Genomic DNA, 20,199 nt, shown 5'->3' with positions numbered 1-20,199 from the left:
GGAAAGTCCATTTCTGTACATATACGGGGACTTGATTCCGAGCAGGCATGCCTAGGATTGAACTACAGGCTCCCTAGATTCTGATGTACATTTGCTTTTATTATTTTCTGAAGAATAATAAAAATCGCAACTCAAAAGGGTCCTAGAACCGCCGCTCGATAGCATCCTGAGCACCGGCTTTTGTACTTCGCTCGCAGAAGCCCCAACACCTGGCAAATCGATGCACTCGGCGCCAGGTTCCAGCCTCTGCTCTCTTAACGGAGTCGAGAGCGGAGGAGCTCGGCGCTCGGCTGCTTCGCCTTAGCGGCTGAAACTGGCGGGCGTCCCTTTCCCACACCAAGATGGCGGCCGCTCGAAGCGGCGAGGCGATCTGAGGCTGGCCGCTCCCCCACCCCCTTCCGCCGCGGGGGAGGGAAGGCAACCTTCTGCCGGGAGGGGGCAGGTCGCTCCGTTATCTGCCCTCCGCCACTCGCTGCGTCGACAAATCCCTCCGCCCCGTTCCGGAGGCTTCTGAAGCCCGCCTGGGGTGAGCGCGCGAAGGACGAGGGGCCACAGGGCGGCCAACGGCCGGGGCCAGTTCAAACTGAGGAGGCGGGAAAGGGGTCGCGCGGGGTCCTTGCCCCCACCCCCTCGAGGGGCGGGTGCGCATGCGCAGTGGGCGTGGCGCCTGGGCAGCCCGGGGGCGAGCGGGGTTTGCCGACAGAGGGCGTCGCTTAGCCTCTTGGACCAGGTGCAGTTCAGAAATGGGCAGCAGCAGCAGCCGCAGGTGAGGAAGCGGCCGGCGACGCGGGCTTGGCCGCTGCTCTTGCCAGCTCTGGGTTCAGATGCTGCCCCGTGAGGCGGCCCGCAGGCTCTGCCCGCTGCTGTTTTCCGGCCACTGGGGCGATAATAATCGAGGCATTGTCCTTTGTCGGGAGCGATGGAAACGATCCTCCCTACTTAAAACTATTTTATTTGATTTCCCCAGACAAAAGGGGTGCTGTTGCTCCTGGATCTCTGGCATCCTTTTGTGGTGTCAAGCCGAGTTCGCTGCCGGGCTCCGACCTCGGTGGCCTTTGTGGAGCTTCGATTCGATGCCCAGAATGAATGAATGAATGAATGGGATGGTGCCAGGCTGGTGCTGAATGGGGGAGAAATGCAGGCATTGACTTGGCCAGAAGGAAGCAGCGGGGCGTGGTTGGGCTCCAGGTCAAGAGTAAAGAGCTGGCCCAGGACTTGCTGCATGGGGCTGTGGTGCTCCACAAGGGCTTGGGTGTCAGGAAATCAGAGGCATCTGCTGGCCCTAATATTCAGACCCTTGCTAGTAGAATTGTAGAGTTGGGACCAAGAGTCCAACAGCCCTCCAATGCAGGAATCTTGCCCAGCTGGGGCTCGAACCCATGTCCCCGAGATTAAGAGTCTCATGCTCTGCCAACTCAGCTAACCCAGACGTATCAACAAATAGAGCTGTTAGTAGGAGAATAACGCTGGAAACATAAGTTGCCCTTTTCTGATCTTATAAAACCATGCAACTTTGTAAGTCCCTTGCAGCAGAGTAATGGGTGGGTGCCTCTCTTCACATAAATAACCAACGCCTGTGTGGACTTCATGGTATGGGTGATACTGTTCCTGTACTGCTTGTGGTATACCACTCTTCCAGGCATCATGTCATTTAAAACTGTTGCTGATAACCATTGTAGTTAAATGCTTGATAGCCTATCCACTACTGGCAAGTTGGAAGCCTCAGAAGTATTCCTATGAAAGATGGCTGCATGATGTAACAAAATTAAACTGCTGGGGTTGTTAAAATCACTTGAGAGGTAACTTGCAAGCGCTGGTCGTGAACATCCATTTTTACAGGACTTGCAGCGTCCTCCAAGTATTTACTCAGAAGTAAATCCTACTTTGTTCAAGCCCACCTACTACTAAATAAGTGTTTATAGAATTGAGTTGTCAATCCTGTAAATCGTCCAGTCCTTTCTGCCTATAACCAGGGAGCCCTGCTTTGTACAGGGACCAATTCTGCTGAGTTACAGCTTATTGTATGATTGTCTGTGTGAGGCCTGACCTTTCAGTACGGTACATGAAGAAGTAGAGGCTTGTTTTCTAGCTTATATGCAAAAGCAAGGTTTCTGAGCTCCCTTTATTCTGTTAGTGAATTTGTTATGAATACATCATAAACAATTATTGAGGGAATTCTAATATGCAGATAACTTTTGTTCAAAGTCTTCTTCATCAGATGAAATATTTTTCCATTCACAGGTTGAAATATTCTTCAGGAACTTAACCCACTAGTTTACATTAATATCTCTTAACAGCTGACATTGGTTAACATCTTGTATTTTTGAATTATTTGTAAAATACATTACTATAAGGAGGTCAAAACTTCCCCTTTTAAAGAACCTATGCTTTAATTCAGCATTTTTATGACAGCTGTATATAAATGCATTCAAAATTCAAATGGTTTATACAGGGGAAATCATGTTTATTCAGGAGCTGAATCTTTTTAAATTATTGTGAGACTCAAAATAAAAACTGCACAACTATGCTTTGAGAGATATTGCATGTCTGTCATTTTAAGGGGGATAAAGCATTATTCAAGAACAGAAATAGCAAGGGCCCCACTTCCTGAATCAGTATCCTTCCTGAGGCAGGTTGGGGAAATCCTGAGCATCTGAGGTGACAGAGACTGGAAATGCTGCAGAGGCCCTGGAAAAAGGACTGCTTCTTTCAGTCTTCTCTCTTTCTCCTCCTTTTCCTTCCCTTTTCCTTCCCCAGTTTGGTACTCTGAACAACACCTGTGGGAATAATAGGACTAATGCCTACTATTGCTGCACCACCACTAGCCTCTAAAGTTTGATATCACTGAACATCACACAGGACTGAAAAATTAAATTCTTCTCTCCAGTCAATTCACTTTATCCTAGTATAAGAGATTATAAAACTTTCATTCCCTCACCTCCATGGCTCTTACACACTTTCCTTTAAAAAATGCAGGATTCAATACAGTACTCACCCTGAACATATTGTAACAATACAAAAGCCCAATATAGTTATTTGGTCACTGTCCTTGTGTTTCATTGAAAAAGATCACATGGTGTTAATCTGTTTAAAACTAGTGGAACAGAGGCTTGGTTCTCACCTTGAAAAACATTCCTCTCCTGCCTTTTAACATGAAAATCAGCTAAACCAAACTGCCTGCTGAATCTGGGATCTTTCTCCAAGCCCTGGAATGTCTGGAAGATTAAAGATAAACTGCTGAGAAGGCACACCACTTCACCCTCCTGCTTCCCATTTCATTCTTTTAAAAAACATCTTCATTCAGTCCCTTTCTGCATTATGATTCCACTTGATGGGAGGGTTATTCTCATTCTCTGTTTCTTAGACCTTGTCCTGTAGACGGGAACGGGGGAAGGAGCCCAGGCGTGGCAACACATTCCCAGGCCCCTGCAGGACCACCATGGCTTATGATGACTCCAAGAAAAAAGAAGGTAGGATTGTTTCATAATCTGAGAGGTGTTATGAGGAAAGTACAACCCCCCCAGTCCGTGGAGTGAGAGACTAAGAAAGAAAGCCAGTGTCCTGCATGGATTGGGTTTCTGCAGCATTCCAGATCCCTCCCTTGTACTCAGAAAGTTAAGTGTACCTGGATTGAAACATGAGTCTCACAAGGAATAGCTCCAAAGTGCTGATTCATTTTTATCGGGCTTGGCCACAGGCAACAGTTCCTAACCCTTGTCAGCTCCGTAGAATTATAATTGGATTGGGGCCTGGATCCAGACCTTCAACACAGCACAGCACAGATGCCTAGGTCCTCATTTGGGAAACCCAAGAGTAGGAATAAAACTTCAGCCTTTGATACAGCAGCCTAAAGCATTTCCCTAAAAGTTTGGGGCAGTGCTTTACAGTAGTGAGTAGATTGTGTGTATGTGTGTGCGTGTGTAAAACTGCTTGCTTCCTTTTGTGCATTGTGTTTTATCTTTGGCCACAGTGACAGTTGTGAGAGCGTGCCTTGATTATTTCTGACCACGCCAGTGTTTCCTCCTTCAGACTGCTTAGAGAGTGACCGAATTGATGGCGTGGGACTAGTAGCTGGCAGAACCCAGCGAGAAAAGAAACGTTCCTACAAGGACCTGCTTCGAGAAGAGGAGGAGATAGCTGCTCAGGTCAGGAAGAATTCACAGAAGAGGCTGAAGGTGAGAGAGTCTGAGAAGGGAATGAGAAAAGCTTCCCAGTCCAACTTTGCCTCTCTCCCATCCAATTTGGACTTCTCTGTTGGTAGTAAATGTCACATTAAGAGAAATGAGAGAACAAGATTGTTGGAGTTATAGAAACAGATGTAGAAGTCATACTATTTCCCTATTTTAGAAAGTTCAATAAAATGGTATCCCCTTCTTTTAAAAACTAGGATGAGTCACTTTTTATCATCCACTCATCTTAAACTGCTGTTTGAATTAGAGATTGAATGATCATTACAGAATAGAAATTATTCTTTTGAATGCATAGGTCATCATTATATTATTGCAGGATGCAAACTGATATGTTGCTGTTTGCCTCATTCTGCAGATAGCCTGAAAAATAATGAGGTGTGATTTATCTCATTCAATTCCCTGGGGATGTTAACACAGACTGATTTTCCTCAAAACATTTCCTTTGACCTGAAATCTCTCTTATTAGTCTAGAGGTGATTATTTGAGCTTTGCTTTTGTTTTTTTCTAAATCTTCAACTTGGAAAAGTTGTTTTCAGCTCTTAAACAGGAAAGTTCTGCTTTCTCTTGAGAATATCATTTCTAAAATTCACATGGCAACTCAGACAATCTTCTGTTTCAAAGCACAGAAATGCCATGCCATAGAAAGCATATTTGTTAGCTAATGTGACTTCTATGATCATCTGTATTAGAAATGAATATGTATATGCCTTCATTACTTGGTTCTTTTTCTTCTTTCCAAAATGCTTTTATCTTCTTTTGCAGGAAAGTGACATTTTCTTGCTGGGGACAGACACTTATAAGAAGAAGAGGAAGCACTCCAATGAGTACTATTACAGAGGTAAGAGTGGAAGCAACATAGGAAGGGATATGACAAAGGAGAAAAGTTGAGCGGTGATTTTAAGGTTCAATTTGTACTTCTAAGGTTCTGTCAATAGGCTTTGTGCTTCCTGGAGGTAAAGTGAGAGGCCAGGTCTTTTTCCACAAAGCTTCCAGTCTAAAGATAGATAAGGGAGAGGCCAATCAGTGAAAGGGAGGCAGCTGTATATATTGCATATTCACTTTGACAGCTAATTTATTTTCATTTACTTATAAAAATATTTATATACCACTGTTCATAAATAGCATCAGAGTAGCTTACAACAGTTACACATAAAACCATACAATAAACAACAAATAAAATTTAAAAGTCAGAAATCAGATAACTGTTATGGAAATAGGCATTCTGAATTGCTTGAATAAGCCTGGTGGAATAGAAAGGTTTTCAGCAGGCATTTAAAGGTTGAAACGGAAGGTGCCTGCTGAATCTATTGGCAGGGTATTCCATAGGGCTCGGTCGAGGCTTGGTTTTGTGTTGCTGTCAAATAAGCCTCACCATCTTATTTGTAAGTCGACTTTCATGCCTGGCCTCCCATCACAGGTGTCACTGGCTTACCAATACAAGAGGCAAGATCAGCTGTCAGTGTGTTTGTTTATCACTGCCACCTCCCCTCTCCCAGAACTTTGCACTGACACCACTCGCAGGTCAGGTAAGAGCTGCCAACCATTGCTGAATACACCAGAAACAAAATAGCCTCTTAAAAACCAATGTGTCCTTATATTTCAGCCTCACCAATTGGCCTCACTGATTTATAAACCAAAATTGATTTACAGTAGGATAGCTCTTAGCAGTTCAAGACCGAATATCTTCACCCGGACATGAGGCCGTGAAGTTATGACGGTGTGCAAGTGAAGATGGGCTTGTTGTTGGGTATACTTCCATTGATCCTTCTTCTCTGAACTCTTTCAGAACTTTCTTCATTTGAGTTATCCCTGCCTTTGGAATCGTCTGCAAAGAAGAGGAAAAAAGTAGTGACAAGCCCACCCTCTGCTGACACTGCCATGGATCTGCTTAAGGCCATCACCTCGCCTTTGGCCGCAAGCTCCAAGTCCTCAAAGAAAACATCTGAAAAGTCATCTCATTCGTCACTCTCTGCCTCTGGCCATTCAGAAGGCAAGAAGGAACACCACAAGAAAAAACTGAGTGGCAGTAGCAGTGACCTGTCCCTGGAGGAAAGTACTTTCCATAAGTCCAAAAAGGTGAAGCCCCCCTATGGGAACACTGAAATGTTGACCTTGCGTGAACCTGATGGCTTAAAGATGAAACTCATCCTCTCACCTAAGGAGAAGGGGGGAAGCACAACGGAGGAGCCCTTTCCACATCCGTCAGCCACAAAGAAATCCTCTAAGAAGTCAGCTCGGGACGAACAGGGATCATTTCTCCCAAGTCATGATTCACACGGCTTTTCGAAATCATCCCGAAAGAAGCACAAACCACTGGAGAAGGATCCGCATCCCTCTCCAGCTGCTGAGAGCTTTAGCCCAGACACTCCTCTCTTCCCTGAAGGCCAAAGCAGTGAATTTGAGCTCTCAGGCCTGGAACCACAAGCGGAATCAGGTTCCTCTTCTGGAGGTGAACTGGAAGCTGGAGAGCTAGTAATTGATGATTCGTACCGGGAGATAAAGAAGAAGAAGAAATCAAAGAAGAGCAAAAAGAAGAAGGACAAGGAGAAACACAAGGAAAAGAAGCATTCCAAATCCAAGAAGAGTTCTGGGCTTTCTGGGCTTTCCTCTTCACTGGCAGTAGCAGAAGTAACAGCTCCACTCCCAGTCTCTCCAACCAGTGCGCAGTTTGCCGTTCCTGCCCCTCCGCCGCCGCTGCCTCCACCGCCACCTGTTTTTCATACAGATGGCCAGAGTGAGAAGAAGAAGAAGAAAGAAGAAAAGGAGAAGGTTGAAAAAATGGACAAAGAAAAGGTAAAAAGGAAAAAGTGGCAGCACAAGTGGGTAATTAGAAATTATGAGGACTGTTGTTCCCAAAATAGAGGACACTAGAGTGTTCTTTGCAGTTTTGTTAGTTCAGAAATAGGAACCAAATATATAAATTATCTTGATTGTTGTCTTCCTGAACTGCAGATAAGCAGAAACACTCTCAAGGAGTACACTTCTCTCCCCCCCCCCCCTGAATGTGTTTAACATTGAAACACATTGGTTTCTGCTTTAGAAATATTTAGGTAAAAGTATCTGGTAGAAGTGGCTATTTTATTCATTGATGGCAGCCCTGTACTGCCCAGTAACTGAAGCTCTTTGAGTCATGTATATAAACATTGATAAAATACAATGAGAATAGCAAAACAATTACAGGATAAAATAAGAAACTTTAAAATTGTAGTATAAAACACAACATACCAGATACAAATCAATAAAAGTTAAATACAAATAGGCGTTGAAACTTTTAAAATCAAAACCTCAAAATGCACAAAAAACCAGTGTGGATAAAAATCTACATTTGCAATAAATCGGGGGGGGGGGGGGCGTTGTTTACACTGCATATATCCAAAAAAATTGAAAGAAAGAGATACTCACAAAAGAAATTTGGCAGAATAAATGGATAGAATACACAGAATTAGTAATTGTGAAATTAAGAAATAAGGATGAGTCACAGATAAGATGCGTGGAAGTGCTTTGAAGAGTATCTTAGAGGGTATAATAGTCAATTTAACCTACAAGTAGGAATGAACATATGAGCACCAGATAACACTAATTAAAGGAAGACACATACTAACTAAAGGAATGGGTAGAATAATGGAATATGCAGCTGACAAAAGACTACCTAGAATGCCATGGAGAGAGATGGACTGGGAAGTCTGAAGATAAGAGATAAATGATGAATATTGTATGATGTATATATAAGTTGTAAAAATGCATTAAAAATAGTAACAACAAATGGTATTGCTTAATTGTAAATTAACATGCTTTAATAGTCAGATTCCCGCCATTGTTTAGGAAATAGGAAGAAGTATCCGTAGGAAACTTGATTTAAATCAGACTTACATTGACTTTTTTTCTTTTTGATATAAATAACCTTGATACTAAGCAATCTACTGATTAAAAATCCATCAAAAAGCATGGGAAAATAAAAGAGTACTTGCCTGATACTGAAAAGGTTACCAAGTATGCACCAGGCATGCCTTTCTGAGAAAGATGATGCAGTGCTGCCACAGAGAATACCTTCTCTTTCATATCCATCCTCTGGGTCTCATTTGGCACTGCCACTCAGAGAGGTCTCCAACAATGACCTCAAGGACTGAGTATGAATAGAGCTAGATAACATACATCATACAAAAAGTCAGCTTGAAATTAACCGACTCCTAACTTGTCTAAGAGAATGCACCAGGAGATTATTTTCTTTGGGGATTTCTAAAGGAGCTTGAATATTTTACAACATAAACTTCTTGCTTTCTTTTTCCTCTTCCTGATTAGCCAAAGAAGAAGAACATGTCTGCCTACCAAGTGTTCTGTAAAGAGTATCGTGTGAACATTGTGGCTGAGCATCCAGGAATAGGTAATAGAAGTGTCCGGTAAGGTTTGGGAGATATCCAGTTGTGCCATCCCGCTTGGACACACTGCACTTCACTTTCTCTCTTTCCCCCTGCAGCCCACCTGTATACCCCTAAAATCTGCTCCAGAGAATTGGGGGACCTTTTGGAAAGGAGTGGTAGGGGAGAGATAGGGGAATGCCTGACATCTTTACTGGCATGATGTTGGATCCTGCCCATTGGGCCACTGCAAAACGAAAGCACAAGCTGTGAAGAAATGTTTTAATATTTGAAAGAACTCTGCTCCAGCGAAGGCTCTGTGTTCCCATTATGAAGCTGGGCGACACACTTTTTCAGAAAGCATATAACAAATCATTCTGGGCTGTCTCTTTGGTATTAAAGTGGCAGCAGAAATAAAAATGTTGCTAAGAGTTGTAATGCAAATGTCATTCTTCACTGCTTGGTCAAGGTGTGATTATCAAGCGGGGCATTCAAAAATCCTTTACTCAGGCTGTTTCAAAGGATTCAAGATGGCTCTGTGCACATGACTTTTGGAGCTTGGGGAGTCTAGATCAGCATACTTGTCTCCTCTGCAGAACCCCATGTAAAGGGACTGAAGGGTTGTTGTTTTTTCCAAACTTAAGAAATACAACCATCTCAGACCTCCAGATCCCTGTTAGAAGCAGGCAATTGTGGCTTATGTTATAAACCAAAAATGATTAGCACCCTTACTAGGAACAAACATGTTAACATTTAAATTGTGAATACTCGGAGGGTAGGCAGACGTACAATATTTTTTCTCTGGGTAGATGACAGGATTAAATGCCACATATATGCATAGCAGTAGAAATTACCTTCCATTCTGCTGTCACATATCCTCCCAAACATAGAATTCTGAATTTCTTAGCTCCTGCTCTTTTCCACTTTTTGTCCCAAGTCCTGACCACATAACGTGCATTACAACACTGTGTGGGATGGACTAGACCAGCCACTAATGTAAGAGCGCTTTAAAAGGGGGATTAGACAAATTCATAGAGAATAAGGCTACTTTTCATGATGGCTGTGTGATACCTCCAGAAACAGTATACCTCTAAATATTGTTCATTGGGGAACAAAAGTGGGAGTGGTGCTGCACTCATGTCCTCCTAGTGGGCTTTCCATAGGCATGTAGTTGGCCCCTGTGGGGGGAAAAGGTGGGCTAGCTAGGTCTCTGGTATGTTCCAGCAGGGCTCTTCTTATGTTCTGCTCAAACTCCTCGCTGTGATTTTTTTGCAACTGTTCCATGGATTGTTTTTCCATGTATGCAGGCAGTAATGAGATATTTTAGCATCATGTGTATTGTAAACAATGAGTCCTATAATGGTTCAAGTAGTTAACTGAATGTACGTAGAAAATCTCTGCTTTTCTCTGAATGACTTACTTTCTCTGATTTCCCGTTAGATTTTGGTGATCTGAGCAAAAAGCTGGCAGAAGTTTGGAAGCAGCTTCCGGAGAAAGACAAGCTGGTAAATATCTGATAAACATTTGTACAGAAAATGACATGTGTAGGCAGAAAACTGACTTGGTCCTGGAATACTGCCACCATGGTTCTTGTATTTGTTACCTTCCAAATCTGTGTATTGCATATCACCTACCCCTGCTTGCAAATGGGAAATGTTTGGTATTGATATTCTCTCTCTCTCTCTCTCTCTCTCTCACACACACACACACACACACGGCCAGACATCCTGCTTTACAATTGCTCCATCTGTATGGTTGGACAGCTGATGTTGCCTTTTTTAACACTAGTTTTGTTTTCCCTATTCTTTTCAGGTTTGGAAGCAGAAGGCGCAGTATTTGCAACACAAGCAGAATAAAGCAGAGGCTACAACGGTGAAGAGGAAAGCAACCTCATCAGAGGGTGCACCAAAACTGAAAGGTAACCTCTATATTCCACTGTTTCTTACATACCATTCTTAAAATGAGGCTGTTTAAGTGTAAAACGAGGGTGTCTGTTAGTCCATTATTACTGTGTGTGTAATCCAGGATCTTCAAAGATCCTCAGTATTTATCCCACACAGCTTTAGATGGCAGACCCTCCATGTTGCTTTATGCAGATGGCATGCCCTTTGTATCTTCAACCATGCTTAGTATGAGGGACCCTTTTAAGATTTTGAATTCTTTTCATTTTGAAAGAAAAGAACATATACCTTTGAACTATGCTAAAACAAAACTTATTTTGTTTGATAAAAGGCCTAGGCCACATACACAGACAGTAATACCACAGTGGTACCTCGGGTTACAAACACCTCGGGTTACAAACACTTCAGGTTACAAACTCTGCTAACCCGGAAGTAGTACCTCGGGTTAAGAACTTTGCCCCAGGATGAGAACAGAAATCGCGCAGCGGCAGCGGGAGGCCCCATTAGCTAAAGTGGTACCTCAGGTTAAGAACGGTTTCATGTTAAGAACGGCCCTCCAGAATGAATTAAGTTCTTAAAAGAGGTGCCACTGTAATTTGGAATACTTTAAGGACTTTAAATATTAAGGAATGCAGTTTAATCAAAATCATACCTGGGTATCCACAGGACTTCCAAACCTATAAGTAAGGTCATATTAAACTATGCTTGCTTTCAGGAGTTAATCTAAGATCTGCACTTAAAAGATCTTTCTGGGGAAAGTTATTCCACGGGTGGTATATAGTACCAAATATAAAGCTGCTCAAAAAATGCTGTTGGAGCAAATTCCCAATAGATCTGTACAAATTAGGCCAACAATGTGAAACCTGAATAATTAAGGACAGACTGATTCTCAGTTTCCTTAAGGCTGTTGCTACTGTAGCTGCAAAACAATTGAACACATTTTTGTTTCAACAACCTTCTCTCTCTGGATGAAAAGGTTTAAAAACAGTAAAAAAAGGAACACCTATCTTTTGCTTTTTGTACTGTTTTGAAAACTATTTTTTAGCTGTTTTGTGGTATGTTTGTGAATCAGCTAGAGCCAAATGTAAGAGATGATTCATAAATAAATAAAACTGCATTAAAAATAAAGTAAGTTAAAGAAATAGTGTGGGCTGAACTTCTATAGCCATACAGTTTGGCTGTGTAAACTATGCAGTTGATGCAGAGTTTTCATAGTATGGAAAATGCAGAAATAAGTTTTTTACTTTCTGTTGTCAGCTTCTCTAACAGGGACACTTTCGCCCCATAAGAAGTCTCCATCTAGCACTGTAGTGCTATCTGCATCACCTGTCAAAGTTCCTGAAACGGATCCCATAGATGTAGCTGCACATCTGCAATTGCTGGGTGAATCTCTAAGTCTTATTGGCCACAGGCTACAGGAGACAGAGGTAGGTGCAGGAACCTTCGCACATGAATGTAGTCATTTCATTTTTAAAGAACAGAGCTATTTTATTCACAGAGTTCAGATAACTAATTGGAATAAATGAACTGAACAAATTTGCCTGTTCTGCATACTGCATTCAGTACCACATTGAATGAACATTATTTACTCCAAGGGCTCTTATTTGTGTACAGTCATACCTCGTGTTACGTTTGCTTCACATAGCGGCTTTTCAGGTTACGAACATGGCAAACCCGGAATTGTTTACTTCCGGGTTTGCAGTACGCGTGAAGCGATCTGCGCCACTCTACTTACAGACTTTTTGGGGTGCGAACGGCACCCTGAAACGAATTGCGTTCATAAGTAGATGTACCACTGTATCAAGACTCCACTTTTGCAGGTTAAGCAAGCTTCATTCCCGAGTTGCTATCATTTTTTTTAAAAAATATCATGGTTTCAAATTCTATGTCAAGATGTTTGGTTGAACTAAGGTTTATATATATATAAAGCAGAATAAATGCTTTCCAAAATACATATAAGACCCAGCTCTTGCTTGGCTACTGCTGCGTTTGAGGGATTAGATGGAAACTGTTGATCACATTAGTCTGTTATACAAACTACCCGCAGCCATTTCATGGCATCATTCTGGGATGACTGCCTGTGCAGAACAAGATGACACGCCCTGCATTACTGCTAATGACATTAAATTAAAATGCCCAAATGGGGATTTTGGCAGCTACCCAAACAGTTTGCCCTGAAATGATGAATCCATTAAGAGTGAAAAGCTCTTGCATTGTAAAGTAGCATGAAGTAACAATCCACCCAAATTGATTTTACCCTCATTTACTAGTTTAACTACATTTTGTGTCTGGGTATACAATTCCTGAGTACATTTCCCTTTATTCGTATTCTTTATTTATTTACTTTTTGCTTTCAGGTGATTTTTTTGTTTCCAACTTTGTTTATATGACTTACGTCTGCTACAGTCAGGCTCTGTTGCTGGTCTTCCCATGGTATGTGGTTGGACACTGAATAGAGACCAGAATGGCCTGATTCAGCAGGCTCCTCTTATGTTCTTAATCTAAGACAGGGTTTCCCCAAAGTTAGGTCTCTAGCAGTTTTTGGACTACAATTCTTATAATCACTGGTCCTGCTAGCTAGGGATGGTGGGAGTTGTAGATCAAAAAACAAACAGCTCCAGGTACAGTGCACAGCAGGACAGCAGCAGCACATCAAACATTTCAGCATCACAGTAAGGAAGTACAGGGTGGGAGCACCTTACTGGTATCTTGCGCAAAGCTGCTTTGTCATCTGCTGCGCTCCCATATTTATCATTCTGCCTGGTGCTTTAGACATAGGGCGCAGGGTTGCAGCCATGGTGTGTTGAGTAGAAGTGGCCAGAAATAACTTCAAAAATGAGAAAGTATGTCTTCCATCTCTGTTCTTTCATTCCTGCATTTGAGCTTCATCTTTTCTAAGAGAAGAGCGCTGTTAGAATTCCTGCTCCGTGGTTGCAGTCATGGGATTGTTGTCTTTCACATGACGGTGTATGTTTTGACTCCACAGAGTGGGAAGTGACGGAAACAGGATGTTTGTGTTACTGTGTTCCGTGAAGTGGGAATATTGTCCTTTGTTCTTTTTCTCTTTGCTGTCTGATGCTAGAGAGAGAGGGAGCCATGTTGCAGTGCTCTGGGTGTGTTTATATGTAAATAAAGTAGATTAGCCAAAATGCTGAGTTGCAGAGGTCTGTCACGCGAACTGCGCAGACTCTGCGGATCCCTAAGTCTGTTGGCATTGGTTGCTGTGATGTTCAGGCTAAAGAAAGCTTTTGAAGCTCCCGAACGATTGACCAGGAGGGAGAGAACGTGCCGGTTGGGCTCGAGAGTAGGACGAACTCCTGACAAGTGCTTCAATAAGCAAATCAGGGTTGCCAGCTGCATGAGAATGAGAGAATCTGTGCTGGGCCTAAGACAAAGGTAACAAACTGACATCGAGACAAATCTCTTACTACTACTATTTCCTTTTTTCCTTCCCAGGGTATGGTAGCTGTATCAGGAAGTTTATCTGTGCTCCTAGATTCAATCATTTGTGCTCTAGGCCCTTTGGCATGCCTGACGTCCCAGCTTCCTGAACTAAATGGCTGCCCCAAACACGTTTTGGTAAGTTCTGTGTTGTTTTGGAATGCCAAGGTCTCACACTATTTCCTACAGCTTCCCTCTGCCCATGAAAGGCATGGTTTTTACCATAATTGTAGCACACATTCAGCACTAATACTCTCATGTTAGTACCCTCTTCTCTCACAGCTTAAGGAATTTCTAAAAAGGAAATGGTGATTGAACTTAGCAGGATTCAAGTTGTCTTATTTTCCATCTGCCCTTCTGCACAATCATGTATTTTTAGTCCTGGAATAGCCAGTGTGGTGCCTTCGAGCTGTTGTTGGACTCCAACTCCCATCAGCCCTAGCAAGCATGGTCAATGGTCAGTAACAATGGGAGTTGTATTCTTTACAACATACGGAGGGTGCAATACTGGCACCCACTGGCTGGGTTGAACATGCAGTTTGTATGTAATTTGTTGGTGGTGTCCACATGTCTTCCTTGTTGCACTTAAGTCCCACCTTTTCCTGTGTTCAAAGCACACTTTTTTTGTATGTGAGATGATGCAATATACACTTCATACCACATCTTGTATTCATTGTATATGAATAGAATATTTAGAGGACTAGTAGTGGTTAAACTGCTGGACTAGGACTTAGGAGACCAGGGTTCAAATCCCAGCGCTGCTCTGCACCTCACTGGATGACCCTGGGCCAGTCATAGAATTGTAGAGTCCTTTCTAGCCATTGTCTCTCAGCCTAACATAAGTCTCAGGGATGTTGTTGTGAGGATTAAATGAGAAGGGGCAAAACTATGTACGCCACCTTGAGCTCATGGGGGGGTAGAATATAAATAAATAATGATTTTGTTATTGAAGGAAAGCTTGTGTAAAGTAAAAAAAAATAGAGGATAGTGCATTTTAGAAAACAATATGGTATCCGTATCCTACTTTTTCTTGAATGAATGCAAGGCAACATAGATGGTACCCCCATCCCCTTATCAAATCAAACCTGTGGGATAGGTTAGCCTGAGAGGTGGTGGCAGGCTCAAGTTCACCTAATGAGAACTGAACCCAAGTCTCCCCCATTCTAAACTAACCCTTTAACCATCACAGCACATTGGCTGTGGAGCACACATAATTATGTGGAGAGTTGCTTCATTTGTCCCAGGCAGCTGAAACATTTATTAAAGGCTGTCCCTTCAACCTGCTGTTAATATTTTCTACCAGCAGGTGGCTGTGTTATGTAAGAACGGCAATTTTATAAAAACATGTCTTGAATTTATTTTAAATATTCATATCCTGCCTTTTCTAGGATGCTCAAGGCACTTTCCATGTTAAAAATTAAAGCACAATGCAGCAAGCTAATACATTCAGTGCTAAAAAGCAGAAAATCAGTAAAACCTAATTCTGAGCATCAGTCCAGTTTCGCTCACCATGGTGAATGTTCCATTGTCCTTTCTTCTCCAGCTTGGAGTTGAGGAAGCAGTGGGGATCATCTCTTAAGACTTGCAGTGAGCTTTGGAGGTTACAACAGAACTACAGGAAGATATCTGTTCCCCTTTCCAGTTCCACAGAGGGCTGAGTCTTGCCATTTTGAGTCTCTGTGATCAGTATGAAGCCTTTGGCTCTGTGGGGCAAGGTGGCCATTTTGGCTATGAGTAGCAAAGATAAAGCACACCATCAGTGACCCAGTCTTACTGTCTACTCAGAAGTGAATTAGATAGGACCTAACTGCAATCTTAGGACTAGTTTCCTGGGTGTAAACCCCTGCAAGCATCATGGAGCTTATTGCTCATGTGCTGAAAGTCCTGAGCACCACAGATTTTGGTCCAGCTACCAAGACCAACCAAATGTTGTGGCCCTGGCTTCTATAGAATTGGGTGCCACAAAATCATTGGTGCTGAAATATTTCTTTATTGGCTTAGTGATGGCTATCAAACCCCAGGGCAAATGAAAATATTCCCCAGTACACTCTGAAAGATCCACAGGCTTTTGTGCATCTCCAAAGGAAGCACTCTGTCTATCTTTGTCATGTCTTTAGGTGTTTGGTTTTTCCTAAGTCATTTGTTCTGCTGCATTAATGTCACAGGCATGCTTGCTTTTTTTATAAGATACTGATTCAATTTAATATTTCTCTCTCCCTCTCTCCCCCTGGCCACCTTTCCAGTCAAACACATTGGACAACATTGCATACATCATGCCTGGACTCTGACAGGAAAAGGATAATGGGAAGTGACGTGCTGCCAAGTAACTGAAGTGTGTACAGATACACTATCCTAGTTCTTCCAGAGGACAATGTATAGGGCTTTGAGTTTTTCTGTCTGTAATATATCAAATAGAATTGTAACTATTTTGCTTGATTTTACGAAAAGTTTCAACCGTAATTTGTGGGAATCGGTTTTGTCTCAGATTGGATGTCTCTACAATTAGAGTTGGGAAATATTTTGATAGATTAGCCTTAATATGGTTGGGTTTTTTGAATTGGTTTTACTGGGAAAAGTCAAGCAAGTTTGGTTGAAGTTTGGTTGGCTTGCATGTTGTTAAAATAATGCTGGGAAAGAAAGTTGAGGGGATAGTGTTTTGCTGAGGGCTTGTGCTGGCACCAGGAATCCTCATTAAATCTTCCAGTTGTAAGTAGGTTGCTAAATACAGATTCAGGTGTGGTGAGTGAATTCTCAAATTCTTAGGAGAAACAAGGGCTTCTTAATATGGATAAGTAGTAAATCCTAGTGAAAGCCTGCATCACTTTTTCACAGGTTGTAACTAATCAATGGATTGTGCTGGGATATTCTAAAGAGGAGGATCTACAAGCCCTACCTTCAACTCCTCCTGATTTTAGCTAATTTCTCTTCCCCTCTGCTATCTCTCTACCCCCACACCCAGTACCCTTCAAAAACTAGTACCTAAGGTAACACCAGAAAAGACTGAGGGCCGGGGCTCCTCCAGCTCCCTTACAGTTCACATACTGATTTATAATTGCTTATCACCAGCAGTGAACTGACGTGGTCCTCCTCTCATGGTGCTGAAATGTGTGCTGTAGAGGCAGTGATTAAGCTGAAATTTAAGGGCTTCTTTAAGGAAGACAATGAGAGGGCAGGTCCTTTATCCCAGCCACAGGATTTAGCGCTTTGAGTGCCTGTTGCTCTTTGAGGAAGCACTTCTCTCACACCTAGGATGAAGTGTGGCATTTTTAACATGTGTATTTACATTTTCATATACTGCATCTGTAGTAGATTAATTTATATTGTATATTTCTGTATATAGCTATAATGAAAGCAAAAATTCCCTCCACCAACCATGTATGGAAAACGAGAACTATGTGTTTTTACCTGGATACTCTGCCAGAATTGCATTTTATCTGCCGTTTTCAAGCATAGGCTGACAATGAAGGAAATAGCGGTGGGATTTGGATGGCGGATGGAAACAAAAATTGAAAACTTTATATTCTGCCCTAAGTTCCCTTGCCACTTGTTATTTAGAAAACTGAAAAGTGGCAGACAGTGGGATAATTTTGGTTCCAGGACTAGCCACAAATTCCATGTTCTGTCTTCAGACCCCTAGGGTGGTCTTGGCAGTTTAAAAGCCCCTACCCACATTCCGCCCAGCTGGCTCAAGCCCAGTAGGAAATTGACAATGGCAATAGAACCACCTTTGCATTCCACATACTCCATCCACTTTAGGATCACAGGCTCAATGTATGAAAACTATTTCTGCCCACTTTTTCCAAACTTCTTGGCAACGTTTTAATAAAAAAGTTCTCACTTTCTTCACAAGTTTTCCCTAGTTAATCCCAAGGGGGACAGGCTAGCTGTATTAGGTGCTATTCTGTAAACAAGCCCATGTGCTGGGAGCTAACATCTTGATTTTTACAGAGCCTTTTGTGTCTCAAGTAACACTTGAGTGGTGAAGAGAATCCTGGCTCAATCACTTTAAACCTAGATAATTGTCAGAAACTTCCTTTGAGTCAAACAGTCAAAGGGGCTCTACTTCAGTTCTGCCATCTGCACTATGGCAAACTTGACTTTTTAAAAGATAAATGTACTGATGTATTTTTATTTAAAATTTGTAAACATTTGTATAATCTGTGTTGTGTGACATTTGGTACTGGAGAGCTTTGGATATACCCCTCATACTTTTTTACATTTGTTATTTCCTGCCATCTAGTCCAAATTGCATTGTATAAATGTTTTGCTAATGTATATAAACTTTTTTAAAAATCGGAACTTGAATCTTGATTAATTTCATATGCCTCATGACCACCAATATTTCATCTATGAGATGTTTGGTCTTGGCAAATTACTTATTTTTTTAAAAAATCAGTTTTACAACATCCCTGTTCATAACCCCCCCACTCCACAACTATATAAGTTCTCTATTTGGTAATTTTTACATGCCTCAGTATAGTCCATAACTATCTTTCTACTTTCACTCATTCCACCAGTTTTTTTTAGATTGAAAGCAAGCAGTATGATCTACCAGTAACGGTCACTGTGTTAACTCATTGATTGCAATTGGGTTTCTGTGTAATTCTTAATACTTTGTCAGAAGGTTTAAGACTGTGTCAGAAGCTGTCTTTACATAAGCAACACTGGCTAGGAGACCTTTTTTCCTAACCTGTTCTTCATGAATTGCTGGATCTCTGGAACTACTATTTTGTTTTATGTTACACATTTTCATTGATACTATTTTTGAAATTTAATATCGAAACTACTCTGGAAGAGTGCTACTCAGAAAGGTGGCATATAAATATTTTAAAATAATGCCAAAGTTGCAGGTTTGATTCCTGTATGCGACAGCTGCATATTCCAGCATTGCAGGGGGTTGGACTAAATGATCCTCAGGGTCCTTTCCAACTCTACAAATTCTGTGATTCTGAATGACTTTGTGCCTGCTATGCTGCCCAAGTTGAAATACTGTCCAGTGCTGTAACTGCCTAGATATGAAACAGCCATGAGGAATCCTAGTGTGTTCATTTGAAGAACACAATGGTTCACCTATATACTGTATGTTGTCAAATCTGGAAACCATTTACTCTTCAAGCGAACATTCCTGTGCGTGATTCTTTTGTTTGTGAGTTTTTTTGTGGTTAGGCAGGATTTAAACACACTCCCAAAGGAAGTTCTAGTGACCGAGAATGCTGGAAGCAGTTTAAAATTTCTATGTGTGTTTTTAATTGCTGTGTTAACAGACAAACCTGCCTCTCCAACTAAGCACCAGGCTATGAAGCCCATCATCTTTCCCAATCATATCTGTATCCTGTTCTTAATCCAAGACTAGCTCCAAGCTAGTTTGCTACAGTTTCAGCAGCTGCTGAGGTTTTTGCTCCTATGCTTCTTTAGTCTGGATGGTAACGGAGGAAAAACATTTTCGTTTGGCAGGCGCCACAACGATCCATGAAACCCGCAGGTACGATTGCAAAAGACCTGCACTGGCCACGTTTCTATTTCAAAAGCAGCAACTGCCTAAGGAACATATTAGACCACAGGGGAAGGGTGGAGAGAGTGTGGGCGTGCTTGTGTCCCAGTTAAGAATCCTCTGTGACGTCACCCGCCACCGTCATAAACCAATCGACCTCTCGGCTGAAAACCTACTCCCAAGCATGCTCGCAAAGAAGCAAGTCCCACACTCATTAGGGCTTGCTCTCCCGGCGAGCATGTTTGGGATCGGGCTCTTCCCCTTAGCGCGCTGAGTCATCCCTTCCGTAAAGCTCCCCAACAACATCGCCTTTGAAGTTCAGCTTGGAACGCGCCGGGGCGCTGACGTCACGAGGGCGGGGGTGGGAGGGAGGTCCGCGGACACGCCTCTCTTGGTCCCGAGGAGGTCACGTGACGCGCTCTCGCGGGCCATGTCAGCTGATCTCTGCTGAGCTGTGCGGCCGCGGCGATGGAGTTTCTCCTGGGCAACCCTTTCAGCTCTCCCGTGGGGCAGCGCATCGGTAAGAACGCCGAACCTCGCCGCGGCCCTCCTTTTACCAACTCCGCAAATTCGCTTCTGTGGCGTTTGCGAGTATTTCCCTTCCCTCCCCCCTCCCGTCGAGGTTCTTACCTCAGGCGGGGGGGGGGTTACCTTTACGGTGAATAGGCGGGGTTCAGGGTACCTGGGCCAATGGGAAGACGGGATTATGTTGATCGGCAACGAGTGCTAGCCAATGGGGAGCGAGCTAGGAGGTGGGCTCTCGGGGCTGCCCTCCTAAGCCAATCGGGGCTTGTGGTGAGGAGGGGGGAGACGGGAGGAGT

The 20,199-nt window shown here is 42.7% G+C and overlaps 2 protein-coding genes across 12 annotated transcripts in view; both read left to right on the top strand.

The window, feature by feature from the left end:
- Positions 1-261: 261 nt before the first annotated feature.
- Positions 262-18,182, top strand: HMGXB4 (HMG-box containing 4). Of its 7 annotated transcripts, none has more exons than XM_083400756.1 (11): positions 262-526; positions 3,365-3,470; positions 3,971-4,175; positions 4,953-5,028; positions 5,977-6,983; positions 8,490-8,571; positions 9,986-10,050; positions 10,358-10,463; positions 11,704-11,873; positions 13,903-14,025; positions 16,131-18,182. In XM_083400756.1, exons 5-11 carry the CDS (start codon positions 6,069-6,071, stop codon positions 16,173-16,175), a joined length of 1,506 nt encoding a protein of 501 aa, XP_083256882.1. In that variant the 5' UTR covers positions 262-526; positions 3,365-3,470; positions 3,971-4,175; positions 4,953-5,028; positions 5,977-6,068; the 3' UTR covers positions 16,176-18,182. The 7 variants fall into 7 exon arrangements, with proteins under 7 accessions (XP_083256882.1, XP_083256878.1, XP_083256881.1 ...); XM_083400752.1 differs by having other exon boundaries at positions 287-526; positions 4,030-4,175; XM_083400753.1 differs by lacking the exon at positions 262-526 and adding an exon at positions 650-766 and having other exon boundaries at positions 4,030-4,175.
- Positions 18,183-19,557: 1,375 nt separating this feature from the next.
- TOM1 (target of myb1 membrane trafficking protein) overlaps positions 19,558-20,199 on the top strand; it is a 31,010-nt gene continuing 30,368 nt past the window's right edge. For 4 of the 5 annotated variants that reach the window (XR_014502379.1, XM_083400773.1, XM_083400774.1 and 1 more), the window contains exon 1: positions 19,739-19,898. Coding sequence is in view for 4 of the 5 variants with exons in the window: in XM_083400773.1 (XP_083256899.1) it covers positions 19,847-19,898 (52 nt within the window). In the remaining variant the exon portion in view is untranslated. Of the gene's footprint in view, positions 19,899-20,199 lie in introns of all 5 variants that reach the window. The other variant, XM_083400775.1, reaches the window with a different exon arrangement.

The sequence above is a fragment of the Podarcis tiliguerta genome, assembly GCF_965153285.1.
Source record: "Podarcis tiliguerta genome assembly, chromosome: 10".
Lineage (NCBI taxonomy): Eukaryota > Metazoa > Chordata > Lepidosauria > Squamata > Lacertidae > Podarcis > Podarcis tiliguerta.
Note: the sequence above shows the minus strand (reverse complement) of the source record. Positions and strands in the feature narration are given on the sequence as shown.